This window comes from Odocoileus virginianus, chromosome 21 (assembly GCF_023699985.2).
Source record: "Odocoileus virginianus isolate 20LAN1187 ecotype Illinois chromosome 21, Ovbor_1.2, whole genome shotgun sequence".
Taxonomy (NCBI): domain Eukaryota; kingdom Metazoa; phylum Chordata; class Mammalia; order Artiodactyla; family Cervidae; genus Odocoileus; species Odocoileus virginianus.
In genome coordinates this window covers 30,260,961-30,276,296 of record NC_069694.1, presented here as the reverse complement: position 1 = coordinate 30,276,296, position 15,336 = coordinate 30,260,961, and the positions used below count along the sequence as shown (strand labels likewise).

At 36.0% G+C, this 15,336-nt stretch overlaps 1 protein-coding gene across 5 annotated transcripts in view; it reads right to left on the bottom strand.

The window, feature by feature from the left end:
* CCSER1 (coiled-coil serine rich protein 1) overlaps positions 1 to 15,336 on the bottom strand; it is a 1,366,600-nt gene that overhangs the window by 697,707 nt on the left and 653,557 nt on the right. For all 5 annotated transcript variants that reach the window (XM_070452143.1, XM_070452146.1, XM_070452147.1 and 2 more), the window contains exon 8: positions 4,067 to 4,150. In XM_070452143.1, coding sequence (XP_070308244.1) covers positions 4,067 to 4,150 — 84 coding nt within the window. The remainder of the gene's footprint in view (positions 1 to 4,066; positions 4,151 to 15,336) is intronic.

Below are 15,336 nucleotides of genomic sequence, written 5' to 3'. Positions count from 1 at the left end.
CTCTACAAGAAAACATAAGCAAAACATTGACATTAGATCTAGCAATATTTTTCCCTTGCCTACGAAGACATAACAAGAAATAAGAAAAATAAGCAAATTGCACTACAAACTAATATTCTTCGCATAATGAAACCACCATCAAAATGAAAGACAAGCTACTGAATGGAAGAAGTTTCCAAATCATATAACCAATAAGGGGTTAGCATACAATTCAATATCAACAAACAATCCAATTAAAAATAATTGGTAGAGAAGCTGAATAGACATTTATCCAAAGAAGACATACAAATAGCCAATAGGCACATAAAAAGAAGTTCAGTATCATTGTTTACTAGGGAAATGCAAATCAAAACTCCAGTAATTTATTATGTCATAACTGTTAGAATGGTAATTATCAAAAAGGCAAGAAATAACATTGTAGACAGGATGTGGAAAAAAGGGGATCTTTCTAAACTGTTAGTGAAAATGTTAAGTTGGTGCAGCCACTATGGAAAATAGCATGGAGATTCCCACAAAAAAAATTAACTACCAGGCTCCAGTTATCCCACCTGAAAGCAGCTTTTCTGCCCCTTTCCTGCTTGCCCATTTTTGTTTCCCTCTAACCTTAGAAGAATCAAATTATAGGAATGAGATTACTAGGCAATTTATCTTAATTTCTGCATTCACACTATGCCTGTCTAACCTGTTGATTCGTTTCTTAGATAAAATGAATGAAAAACAAAGCAGCTAAAGAAAATCAGGAACTCTCTACCATGGGCTCAGGACACAATTCTACCTTTTCCCCAGATCTCTCGCTTTTCTGATTATAGCACCTTTCCTTTCTACTGACACTTGCCACTCAGATTATTAGCTTTCAAGCTGTGCGCAAACATACCTGAGTTTGGTAATACCACTTCTGGGTATTTATCCCAAGAATATGAAAACACTAAGTAAAAAGATGAATTTCCTCTTATGTTCACAATAGCCAAGATATGAAAACAGACTAAGTGTCCATCAAAGAATGAATAGAGAAGTTATGGCATATGTACACAATGGACTATCACTCAGCCACAAAAAAGGGTGAAATCTTGCCATTTATAACATGGATAGACCTTAAGCGTGTTATGCTAAGTAAAAAAAAAAAATCAGAGAACACAAATAGTATATGATTTCATACATGAGGAATATCAGAAAATTAAGAAACAAAGTTAAAACACACACACACACACACACACACACACACAACCCTAACACACCAAACGGAGAAGGAAATGGCAACCCACTCCAGTATTCTTGCCAAGAGAATCCTGTGGATGGAGGAGCCTGGTGGGCTGCTGACCATAGGGTCGCATTCGCACAGTCGGACACAACTGAAGTGAGTTAGCATGCATGCATGCACTGGAGAAGGAAATGGCAACCCGCTCCAGTGTTCTTGCCTGGGGAATCCCGGGGACAGAGGAGCCTGGTGGCTGCCGTCTATGGGGTCGCACAGAGTCGGACACGACTGAAGTGACTTAGCAGCAGCAGCAACACACCAAACAAAAACACATATAGATATAGAAAACGGAGTGTTGGTACCAGAGGTGAAGAAGCTGTTGGGGAGGGAAAAGTGGATACAGAGAATCAACTGTATAGTGACAGATGGAAACTAAATTTTTGGTGGGGAGGATGCTGTAGTCCATACAGAAGCAGAAACATAATGTTGTCCACATGCAGCAGGTAAACTATTATATACCAATGCGACTCAATAAAAAATAAGTTTAGAAAGTAATATAAAAACATTTATTTTGCCCCCAGGCTCTTTAGTTAGGGCTTCTAACTTCTTTAAACTCTGGAAAATATCAAAGTGTGACTAAATAATTATAAAAAATATAAATAATAAAACTTTATTATTAAGTTGAATATAAATTCCTTATTGGTATAATTACATATTAATTTGATTTATAGTGTATATATAGGTAAACTGCTTATGATAATAGCAGTGCTTAAGAAATTAGAAAAGCATAATAAACAAAGCTAAACTAAATTATTCCAGATTGTGACTACTATAACAGCGTATAGGAAACTGGTTTCTAAAATGTTTTCAAATTTATACTTTACCTATTTAAATTTGAAAAGTTAAATTCAATGTCTACTTTGTCAAAACGTCACAAGTTACTTATCAGAATTAGAAATACTAGGACCTAGTATTCAATGGATTCAAGTGGCTTATATTACTTTGATGTGACTGTCACCTTGTCCATGCTCCAAGTCCAGTTCTAATGATGATTTTTAACAATGTTTCTTCTTCCTTAAATTCCTAAGTCATCTAAACACTTTTTTATTTAGGCAGGTTTCCTTAAACAAACAATTTTCAAAAGTTAGCACTGCCCTCTGGGAAACTATTTAAGGTGACTATGTAAACTGCATGGCACAAAATTAAAATGGTACCTTGACAGTTACCTAAAAAAATTTAGAAGCTAAGTCAATTTTTAGTAATTCAAGTAAAAAAAAAGCAACACCTGTGTCTCATTTTACTAGATCAACCAACAGAGGACATTTTTGGAAGGAGGGGTACTAAATTAATTCTAGCTATGTGACAAGGGCTCTAGAGGTAATCATTTTACTTCTCATTTCATTCAACACATAAAGATCTAATCTCTTATATATTTCTTTCTTTTCAATGTAGGCGGGGAAAAATGAACACTTTTTTCTCCATTCATTATCCAAAACAAGCATTCTCTGACAAAGCGCAAACATTTTCTGCTGTGTTAAAACTCACAGTTCTCTGCATCCATTCATAAATATCTATATGTTTTTCTTAAACTCAAAGCTTGATTACATAATATATAAGGTTATATATAGCAATGTTTCATGTAATAAAGTTTATATTACAAACAAATTTATAAAAGGTTATTCCCAGTAATGTAAGATGTGCTCCTTTTGTCTATAATTATTTACTGTTTTAAGAACTGCTTAACGCATTTTCTGAAGTGAAAATAATAAGCTCATAGGATCGATGATCAGCACTAAACCCAGTCATGAAATCACAATCTAAAGGTCAAGTGTCAGTAAAACTGTTGTCAGTTGTCAAAAGTCAATAAAACAGTCTAAATTTGTCTGCTATCTCACTTATATGTTCTCAGAAAAGTTCTCAGAAGTGTGATGGTCTATAAAATTGTTTTGTCATTTAATTGTATTTAATAATTACATAATACATCACTGTTAAAGTAGTCAAATCTTAAATCATCATAAAGAACATTACTGACTGGGGTTTGTTTTCTCGATCTTGGATAATAAGTCAGGGCCTCTTATTGTATGTCTTTATTTTACTGACATTCTTAAGAACTCAATTTTTTTTTAAAAGTTCTCATTACTTTCTCATTTTTGTTTTGGAGAATTCTTTATTTCTATCCAGATTAAATGTGTTATATTACAAAATACTATTCATATATGTAATATCATATTTGTTGACTGCACATACTTTAAAAAATAGTACCCACTGCTATTCTTGTTACCTACCAAATGTGCTTTCATGTTATAAAACTATGATTTAATACATCTGTGATGACACATCTTAAAAAAAAAACAGAAAACATGAACTACAATATCATGTTTGTGTATAGCTTTTAGATAATTGGAGATTTATATGTCTTTATTAACAAAGTCTCATTAGGTTAAAAGATTTTTGGTACCCTTAGGTAAAATTTGCTTTTGTCTGCAAAATCATTCAGTACTTTACTTCATATTACATGACTGTGTCTCTAGGTATGGCAGTATGGACTTAAGTCTTGCACTTTACAAAATAAAATGTGGCCTTAGTCTTCACAGTTTTTGATAGGTACAATTGAAATACCTAATTCTGGGTCAGTAATCTATTTCTGGAATAATATAAAGTTTAATATATATTATCAAACATTCTCTTTTCAGAGCATCAAATCTTCATTATTGTAGGATAATGTAGTATTATAAAATTTATAATCAAATTGAATCATCAACAGTTTGTAAGTCACTAACAATTTTAGTGTTAATAAATAAGTTAAACTGTTTAGAGCAAATAACCTTACAAGGAAAATATACCCATGGGACAAATATTGTTCACACTTACCAGTTCTTCCTGAAGCTGGGAAATTAGTTCATCCTTCTCCTTCAGCTGCAGCTTCAGCATTGAGCATTCATCTTTCATTATATCCTATAAAAACATCAAAGAGACAGCATAATAGACTTAGCCCTTTCCCTTCACTCTTGATAAGAAAGGTCAGTTGCACTCAGTGGGAGGTAACTGCATATGACTAATAAAACAAAGTTCCTCTACAATCTGACGTTTTCCATAATACACTCTATGCTTCAAAACAAACCAATGCATTCAAATATATTATGCTATATATGATATATATGCACATTTTTCTGATAACAAAATGGACAAAGGGAAATCAGACTAAGACAGAAATCAGGGATTCATCTTAAATTCTGTCCTCCTATTCTTGTGCATACATAATCAGTGGGATAAAAATAATTATACTTCAAAAGAGATACTTTATCATTTTTTCCTGTTATGATTAAATATTCTCAAACGAATGACTGTACTATGGCCTTTATCTTTAATGATAGCTCTATAACATGTTTTCCTTTCATTAGAGCTCTGTCTTTGAGTATTTAACCTCATCACTCTGCATGAACCCTCAGTAACAGCCTCCATGTATAGAGTACACCCACATCTGTGACCTTTATTATTCTACCCTGGAAACTCACTTACAAATACTTGATCTAAACCTATCTTCCAAACTTCAGCCCACAAATATAATTATTAACTGAGCATACAATCAATGTCCTATAGACATTTCTACTCAAATTTCATCATCTTCCTATTTCAAAAATTATTTCCATTTATTCCTCCCATTATCTTATTTCTAAAAATAGCCAGAAAAGTATTCCATACTCTCAGCTCATCCACAATCTGATCCCAGTCTGGTACCCAATTCTTTGATCTCAATCTTCTAGGTATTTCTTGGACTCACTCCTTTCTATTTCTCATGGATTTACTCTAGGTATCCATTGCTTCATATATGACTTACTGCATTAAGTCTCTGAACTGGTTCTATGTCTATCACCTTTCCCATCTGCCAGAGAAATTTTCCTAAATGGGAATTAATTACATCATTTCTTAATGTAACAGCTAATCATTTCTTTCAGAGGGAAAAAAAAAGTCAAAACTCTTTAGCACAACATATGGTGCCTTTCATTCTCAACTCCTTGCACATTTCTGGAGTGGTATGTTTTCACTGCCAACTTTCTTATAACCTGTGCTCATTGCTACAGAACAAAGCTGCAGAACATGGTTTCTTTCACGGCTTCTTGCTTTACACATGTGTATCTCTGGGCTGCGATGCTTCTCTCCCCCACAATTTCTCATGACATAGGAGGCATTCCAAACATTATTCCTTACTCTGGGGGGAGCTTTCCCTTGTTGTTTTTGTTTCCCTTGAGCATGAAGTCATGTTTCACATGTCTAAATCACACATCATTTCATACAACACTAGACACTTCAAGGGCTGTTTGCTCGTTTCCCTAACCCACTTGAGCAGATCTTTATCTGAGATGACAAAGAAGACAGCTAATGAATTAGAGAAAACAGTATTTGTTTATTCTAGTTCTTATGGTGCTAATTTCTACTTTTAGTCTAAGCAATACAGAATATATGATTCAAATTTACTAATACCTCTTTTCATTTTCAGCCAGCCAGTTGACTGGAAGACGCTAATTATCTCTGTCACTTTTATTTCATAGCGGCCCTGTCTCTTCCCTAAATCATGGGCTTTCATAGAACTTATACTCATCATTTTAATATTTATTTTCACAGAGTCTAAATGCTACATGTTATAATGCTAATTGTAAAAAGGCTTAGCCTGCTTGAAAATGCAAAGAAAAAAATTGCAGGCTTACAGGTAGGTAATAAAATCATGTCTCTTAGAACCAGAGGTATCTAAGGGCAAATTCTGGGTACATCACCAAACTCTCTTTGTGGCTTCCTGCTCATTAATAACTTCTTTGAGTTTCATGGACATTATGGTGGAGATTGATAATATGAGACCATAAACTCTGACAAAAGCTCTACTGCTTAGTACTTATATTCCCATATTTCCAGTCTTGCCCAATACCTCACTTAAGAAAAACTAACTCCCTTCATAAAATAAAATATTATCACCTTTTCTCTAGGAAACAAATATTGAGGTACAGTTAAGGGTTGGTTTTTTTTTAGGAAACAAATATTGAGGTAGGGTTAAGGGTTGATGTTGTTTAAATGCTAAGTCATATTCAGCTTTTTTGCAACCCATGACTGTGGCCCACCAGGCTCCTCTGCCCATGGGATTTCTCAGGCAAGAAAACTGGAGTGGGTTGCCATTTCCTTCTCCAGGGAATCTTTCCCACCCCGAGATTGAACCTGTGTCTCCTGCACTGGCAGATTCTTTACCATTGAGCCAACAGGGAAGCCCTGAAAGTGACAAAGATTTACTAAAAGGTTTAAAAGATACATTAAAGAATAAAGCTATATGAAAAGAAAAGAAGAATCGGAATTGGGGAAGGGGAACAGTGGACCATGATTCATACCTGACAAATCCTCCAGCAGCTAAACCAGAAGCTCCAACTCCAAGACTGCCTATGAGAGGAATGCCCTGTGGAAGGAAAGTGGGTGGGTTCACCTCCCACTCCCTGTTCAGTCATTGGTTGGGAGCTAGATCTCAGCTGCTGCTAGTAATCCATTGTCTCAAGCCACCCAGTGTTGAGCTTGACTTCAGCTGGAGGCAGTTAGCTAACTACCGGAGTTGCAGCTGGGGAGTGAGTCCTTTATTCAAAGGGAATCTGAGCCTTAGCCTGAATCTACTGTTTTTCAGTTGAATGTCAGCAACAATATTTTGAATATTAACTGTATTTTGTCAATGAATTCATTTAAAATGAAGATTCACCTATATTGCGGCTAATAGAAATTGTAAACAAAATTATTTTCCAAAAACAAGCTGCCTTTACACAATTCTCTGATTTTTTCCCCCAGCTCTGGAAAGTTTTCTCAAGAAGTTCTTAATCTCACAGCTTTAAATCAGGTAGGTGCTAATATACCATTTGCATTTATCTAAGGAATAACACATATTAAAACACATAAATTTAATTTGTCACATGACATCAGAAGCCAAAGACATTATAAAAGTCTTCTCTTTATCAATGACTTTGCAAATGAATCTTGGCCATCTACAGTTCTGTTTTTAGTTGTTATATGTACTTTGGCAAAATTCATAGATGTATCTGTCTAATACACAAGATTAAACCTTTAAACAAGTTACTTAAATGAAAGCTACTCTCAGATTTATCAAAATTCCCTCAACATTCTCATTATCTGTGCAAAATTCTGGGACATGTTTGATAGGTTGTTCTATTAAGTTAGAAATTCTCTAGGTGTGTACAATTACAAGATTTTAATATTCTTGGTTTTTAAAATAATGCTATTAACATCCATTAACAAGGCTAATGTAACCAATTAACCTTACATTAATTTAAGTGCATATTACTTATGAAAATATATAATTGAATAATTATTGCATCCTTTGTTTCTCAAGTATAACTGATTCTAGGACTAAAATCAATTTTGTATTTCCTAATTCAATAATTATTCATAAATATGGAACTTAGAACATGGTGGATTAAAGGGGTTACAAATTCTTTGCTACTATTTCAAATGAAAGACGGAATCTAACATTCTCTCCTTGAATCCGGGTTGGTTTTATGGCCTTGCTTGACCAGGTGAATACAATGGAAGTAATTCCGTGTGATTCTCAGGACTAGATCAGATTTCAGCTCCCAGGATGGTCTCTTAGAATGCACCTCTCAAGTTCCTCCCTTGTAGAAAGAACACAGGAGTCATGCTAAAAAGTGCAAATTACATTTCACTTTCTCTGACAGCCTCTTAAGGGCACACCCAGCGTCAGCAGCATCAACTCTCAATCCTGAGAGTAAGCCATCTACATACCTAGCCTGGTGAAGTCTTTAGACCAAAGCTCTGACCAATATCTCACCATAACTGCCAGAGCTAAATCGTTCCCAAATTCCTGACTTGTAAAATTGTGAAGAAAATAAAAGTATAGTTTTAAGCCATTAAGTTCTGGGATGATTTGTTATAGAGATCATCAGAACATATGGAAATATTAAATTATTACAATTAGAATTAGTGTAAATTATGACTCATAGGTGTATAAAATATATACAGCTAATTTTAAAAATATTTTGTGATTTAAAGTATGATTTTTGTGATTAAAGTTATATTTACTGTAACTTTCAAATTTATTTAATGTATAATATAAATATATCCTCAGTATTTAACCTACAAGAGAATTAAAAATAAAGATGTAATAGTTTCTTAAAAATTATCTTATTTTACTTTTATTTTCTAAATTTGGAAAATTAAAGCCAGATACATGAATATTTGGTTAATTTGCCCCAATTCATTTAGCTGACTTCAGTCCCATATATTCCTATCATTTATTTTTGCCTGAATTAGAATCACCTCATTGTTTTGAACATGTATGAATAGAAATCAAGTTCCAAGAAATTAAAGGCAAGCAGATACTGTAAATCACATCAGAAATGATCTTATGCTGAAACTAGAAATGCAATTAAAAAAATCAAAGAATAATTTCTAACTCATGAATCTTCACATAATCCCTCAGGTAAAATTATAAACATAATTCTTGGCTAATATTTACAAAAACATGCAAAAATTGGTACTGAGTCATCATGACTCTCTATTTATAGACTTTTGGTCCATTCTCTGGAGGGCTTTATTTTATGACTTACAAGCTGTTCCCTCATTCTTGTAAGTAGAAAGGTCAAAAGATTAAAAAATAAAGGAAGCAGACAATTTTATCAGAGTAAACAAGGACAGACTGTTATAAACAAGTGAAAACAGAGAAAAAAGAAATAGGAGTATAGTAGGAGAAGACAGAAGGAAAGAGATCAGAAAACAAAAAATATATAATAATTGACAATGTATTTTGCAGTTCTACCTAAACACCTGACCTCATGTAATCATTATGCTAACTTAGCGTTAAAGCAGCATATTATCTGCAACAACTGGGTAGCTACTGAAATAAACCAGTGCAGGCATATAATCATCTACACAGAGTTATAACAGAGCATGCTTTTCAAATCCTGAAAGCAAGTCAATAAAAACACCACCCTAATTGTTTATTTAGTTTAAAATAATTTTTTAAATATTTTATAAGTCATTTCAGTATCAACAACTGCTACATGATGCTACAAAATTTTCTTTTCATAAGCATTCAATTTAAAAAGATTCTAGGGGCTTCCATGGTGGTCCAGTGGTTAAGAATCCGCCTTGCAATGCGAGGGACATTGGCTTGATCCCTGGTCTGGGAAGATCCCACATGCCACAGGGCAACTAAGCTCGTGTACCAACTACAGAGCCTGTATTCTGGAGCCCACGAGCAGCAACTACTGAACCCATGCGATGCAACTACTGAAGCCTGTATGCCTAGAGCCTAGGTGCCACAACAAGGGAAGCCACAGCAATGAGAAGCCCTCACACCACAACAAAGAGTAGCCCCTGCTTTCTGCAACTAGAGAAAGCGTGCACACAGCAACAGAGACCCAGCACAGCCAAAAGTCAATAAATATTAAATAAATATATAACTATACATTCTAGATTTGATTTTATAAGGCCATTGACTTCAGAGATGAACTAACATTCCATTGAATATTTACAAAAACATTGTGTTTTTAAAAACATTGTTTACATAGCAACACGAAATTTTTAAAAGGCATAAAAGGTGTTCAAAGTAAGTATCTTAGAAATGTTTTTCTAAGCATATAAATCAAATCAGTAAACTGCATTATCCCTTGACATAATGGTATATTGGCTATCTTTTCATTTGGAAGTATTACTCTTGGGAAATTCTACAACTTCTTACTGACCCACATCACTCAAGATAATGATAATAATACCTTAAGCTAAGGCCTTCTAATTTATAAAACATGGGCTTCCTTTGTGGTTTAGCTGGTAAAGAATCTGTCTGCAATGAGGCAGACGTGGGTTCGATCCCTGGGTTGGGAAGATCCCCTGGAGAAGGGAAAGACTACCCACTCCAGTATTCTTGCCTGGAGAATATCATGGACTATATAGTCCATGGGTCGTAAAGAGTCGGACACAACTGAGTGACTTACATTTTCCATGCATAGAATCTTGTTTTGCTGTCAGAATTTTTGGTGACCAGTTATTGAAAAAAATGGTACATTTCTAGGATAAGCAGGGGACAGGATAAGCAGGGCTTTGTTCATAGAAATTAAGCAGAGAAGACAACTGTATAAAAGATCAAATTAAGTGAAACCATTAATGAATAATACCAAGACTGTTAAGTTGTGTACATTAGTCTCTTTGCAGAATACATTGTATTCTGATAATTTTTGAAATAGTTAAAAACATTAGCCTCCACTGAGAAAGTTGCTATTTTATTAAGTTGGTGAAAGTAATTACATTTTGCATTGTTGAAATTTGCCATTTAATATTGTAATATACTCTTACATAAATGTGGTTATGTTATACATAAATTTAATGCACATTTCTCCCTTCATGTTTTTTTGTTAATGACATTACTTGCTGTTTATTTGATATGTATTATAGACTATGGGAAGAGATGTTAGACAAAAAGCAAATTTGAGCTATTTGAGTTCAAAATGGGTCCTAAAGCAGTGGAGACAACTCACAACAACACATCTGGCCCAGGAACTGCTAAGGAACACACAGTGCAGTGTGGTTCAAGAGTTTTTGCAAAGGAGATGAGACGCTTGACGATGAGGAGGATAGTGGCCGGCCATCAGAAGTTGACAATGACCAATAGAGAGCAATCATCAAAGCTGATCCTGTTACAACTTCAGGTGAAAAAGCTTGATAAGTGGGTGCCTCATGAGCTGACCACAATAAAAAAAAAATAGCTGTTTTGAAGTGTAATCTCATTCTAAGCAACAATGAACCATTTTTAGATTGGACTGTAACGTACAACGAAAAGTGGATTTTATACGACAACTGCTGATGATGGCCAGCTCAGTGACTGGACTGAGAGGAAGCTCCAAAGCACTTCCTAAAGCCAAACTCACATCAAAAAAGGGTCAAGGTCATTGTTTGGTGACCTGCTGCCTGTCTGAATCCTGGTAAAACCATTATATCTGAGACTTATGCTCAGTAAATCGATGAGATGCACTGAAAACTGCAGCTGGCCCTGGCCAGCAGAAAGCACCAAATTCTTTTCAGTGACAACGCCAGACCACATATCACACAGCCGATGCTTCACAAGTTGGGGAACAAAGTTCTACCTCGTCTGCCACATTCACCTGACCTCTCGCCAACTGACTACCACTTCTCCAAGCACCTTGACAGCTTTTTACAGGGGGAGTATTTCCACAACCAGCAGGATGCAAAAAATGCTTTCCAAGAGTCCACTGAATCCTGAAGCATGGATTTTTATGCTACAGGAATAAGCACACTTATTTCTCATTGGCAAAAATGTGTTGGTTGTAATGGTTCTGATTTGATTAATAAAGATTATTTGAGACTAGTTATAATGATTTAAAATTTATGATCCAAAACCGCAGTTATGTTTGCCCCAACCTAATAAATCAGTTCCATGAGACTATGGCCTTGTCTTTTCCAAGTTGTTAGAGTCTGCTTAGATTTACTTTACTATATTAATAAGAAAAAACTTGAGTTGCATAACTTCTAATATGTAAGATCTTCTACATCTTACATAGTTTTTATTATAGAGTAAATAGAGAATATTAACCTAAGTCATAATCCTTATGAAAAATATTTATTCAAAGTTTTTATTACTCTGTTCTTTGTTTCACACAGTGTTTATGGTGAAAATTAAAAATTAAAAAAAACAAACATTTGTATTTCATTTTCTGAAGCCTTCTTAGAATGATAATATTTTGCAGGTATAAGGATGAAAGCAAATTTCTCAGTGTCCTAATGAATGATAATAAGCATGACAAATTAGTTTCTTGATCTCCTAAACCCATGGGTTTCACCAACATCAATTATAAATTACACTTAAGACATAAATATTTTTACAAACTCACCAACAATGAGCTTCTCAACAGAGGAAGTCAATAAGTGATGATGTTCATTTGTCCTACTGTACTCGCTTGGTATGAAATTCTCGGGGAAATCAGTATCTTTAAGAGGTCTTGGGATTGTCTGATACCAGTATTTTTTTCTTTCCTCACAGGAGGCAAGCACATTTGTAACATTACACTTAAATTTCTTAAAGAAGGTAAGCAATTGTTTAAGTGACTCTTCCCACAACGTAGACTATATAAGAAAAAAAAAAATGGCTAAAATTTGCCTGTAAAAAGTTCCTTTCCATTATGAAGGCATGCTTCCTTGTTTTTCATGTTTTAGGAAAGGAGTAGAGGACATCCTATCTCTCAGCATCCTGACCAAACTAAGAGAAGTATGTTTGAACATAACTATGAACTTCGCTGGTAGCTCAGACAGTAAAGAATTGGCCTGCAAGGCGGGAGACCTGGGTTCTAGCCCTGGGTTGGGAAGATCCCCTGGAGAAGGAAATGGCAACCCACTCCAGTATTCTTGCCTGGAGAATCCCATGGACGGAGGAGCCTGGTGAATTACAGTCTATGGGGTCGCACAACTTGTGCGACTCTTGTGTCACACAAGACTCTTGTTTCTGAAAGAGACACAACTCAGCGACTAAAAACACACACGCAGCACATAAACTTTAGTTGCTGGGAAGAAAAAATAATAAAATGCATCAAATATACCCCATTCCTCACCCGTAAGTGCACAGTACAGTTGTTTTGATCGTTTTGTTTGAAACGCTATTTTGACTTAGTTCTGAAGTCTTAGCTAGAGGCCTGTTAGTTCCCCTCTTCAATAGCTGAGTAAGACCATACTCCAAACACTTCCTTTATCGGGTCCTCATACTCCAGAGCCATTGGGTAACAGCCCCATCAGGCCAAGTACCAGGCAACTAGAGACAGCCTCCACACCCTAGATTTCTTGAAATTTTTCAAATTAGCCAGCCCTTAGGGGGTGTTGGAAACCCTGCCAATCCCGTCCTGCTTGCCGTATATAAACTGCGCTCTTTGGCTCCAATTCACCATGACCAGGCCCCCAGTGGGGCAATCTTCTCCATGACTGTTCCTGGCAGCCTTCTCTCACTTGAAAGGCTAAGTTACAAAGAGTTCTGTCTCTCATCTGAGTGTTCGTGTGTCAGATCCAAGATCCCACTATCAAAAGAATCTTTAAATCTCGTAAAACAATGCGGGCAGGAGCTGGCTGCGGGCCTTGGGTACTCTTTTGCCATTCTCCTGGGATAAGGTAGCTGAGATGGCTCTTGGGCCCTGGACATTTATGAGGGCCCAGAAAGAGAAGAAGGACAGTGGGGATAATATTGGGTACTGTCTGGCAATGGATATATATTTTTTTGCACAATAAAGGTAGAGAAAGGTTTTTCAAGTTGTATATAATCTTAAAGAGAGTAAAAACTAGAGAGATATCCCTAATATTAACACATCTCAGAAATGGTACTATCTCCTTTTATAGGATGCTGAATTGTAACAATGATAAAGAATACAGAAATAAGTAATATCGTAAGGATTATTTTTTCAAGGATTCTGGCATAATTGTAAAATTCTGGGTAGGAGAACAAAGAGAAGGCTTCAATGTTGAGCTGTACAGGAATCATAGATAATGTGACTCAATTTAAGCAGCGGCTTCAGGCAGTCTGGGAGGTCAGAAGACTAAGCTGCAAAAACGCAAGGAACATTAGCTGAAGCTACAGATCACAGCTACAGAACATAAACTAATATTGGGTAGTAAGGAAAGGAGTAAAGATCATGCTCTGTTCTTTTTTAGAGCACTAATGGAGAGAGGGCTTCCCAAATGGCACCAGTGGTAAAGAATTTGCCTGCCAATGCAGAGATGTGGGTTTCATCCCTGGTAGGGGAACATCCCCTGGAGGAGAGCATGGTAACCCACTCCACTATTCCTACCTGGAGAGCCCCATGGGGCAGAGGATCCCGGTGGTCTACAGTCCATAACTGCTACTGCTGCTGTTGAGTTGCTTCAGTCATGTCCGACTCTGTGCAACCCCATAGACATCAGCCCACTAGGCTCCCCCATCCCTGGCATTCTCCAGGCAAAAATACTGGAGTGGGTGGCCATTTCCTTCTCCAATGTAGGAAACTGAAAAGTGAAAGTGAAGTTATGTCCGACTCTTAGCGACCCCATGGACTTCAACCTACCAGGCTCCTCCATCCATGGGATTTTCCAGGCAAGAGTACTGTAGTGGGGTGCCATTGCCTGCTCCATACAGTCCATAGAGTAGCAAAGAATTAGGCACAGCTGAAGTGACTTAGCATGCATATATGCAGTGGACAGTAACAGCATAGAGCAGTATCTTCAATTACTCATTATATGTACATTGTAAAATGGGAGTCTTTAAGACATGAATTTGGGAAAAGAAGCAGTTTCGACTTACATAGTAGATATAATTTCCAATGGTTGCTTATGTACTGAATGCCTGCCTACTACACCAATTGCATAATTAACTTGCATCAGAAAAACCAGAAAAGATTTTGTAAATTAAGGGAAGATTTAGATTATTATTAAGCAACAGTATATTATCTCAAAAGTTACTGTCCACTACAACACAAAACTTACAAATCTATCAGTGCTTTTTCATATTACCTCTTGGTGTCATCAAGCAAAGCAGAGAAGATTTGCATTTGAGTCTTTGTTGTGTCACAATTTAGCCATGGGACCCTGATAAATCAAGTACTAATAACAGAATTAGGGGTTTACCAGGTGCCTCAGTGGTAAAGAATCTGCCTGACAATGCAGGAGATGCAAGGACGCCAGTTCAATCTCTGGCTTGGGAAGATCCCCTGTAATAGGAGATAGCAACCCAGAACTATAATTTGTTGAAATTAAGAGATTGTTTTAATAATTTAGGTAAGAAATCATTAGAATTTAAAGTAAGATGGGGCTGTAGGAGTGGATTTGAAGCTGTTTAAAAGGTGGACTCTACTGTATGTGTGTGGAGTGAAAGGGAAAGATGAGAAGCGGGAGACAAAGATGACATTAAGTTTCTGGAAGGTCTACTCAGAGAATCTAAGTATGGCTCATTCTTGTTAAGAGCAAATACGATTTGAGGTGGGAGAATTTAAGATGAAGAAAAGACACTAATTTTAATTTTAAGGTCCCTTGTACATCCGACTGAAGAAATACAGCATGAGCCGGCTGTGTAACAACATATGGCTATGAAGAAATACAACCGATTGGCTGTGCATGGG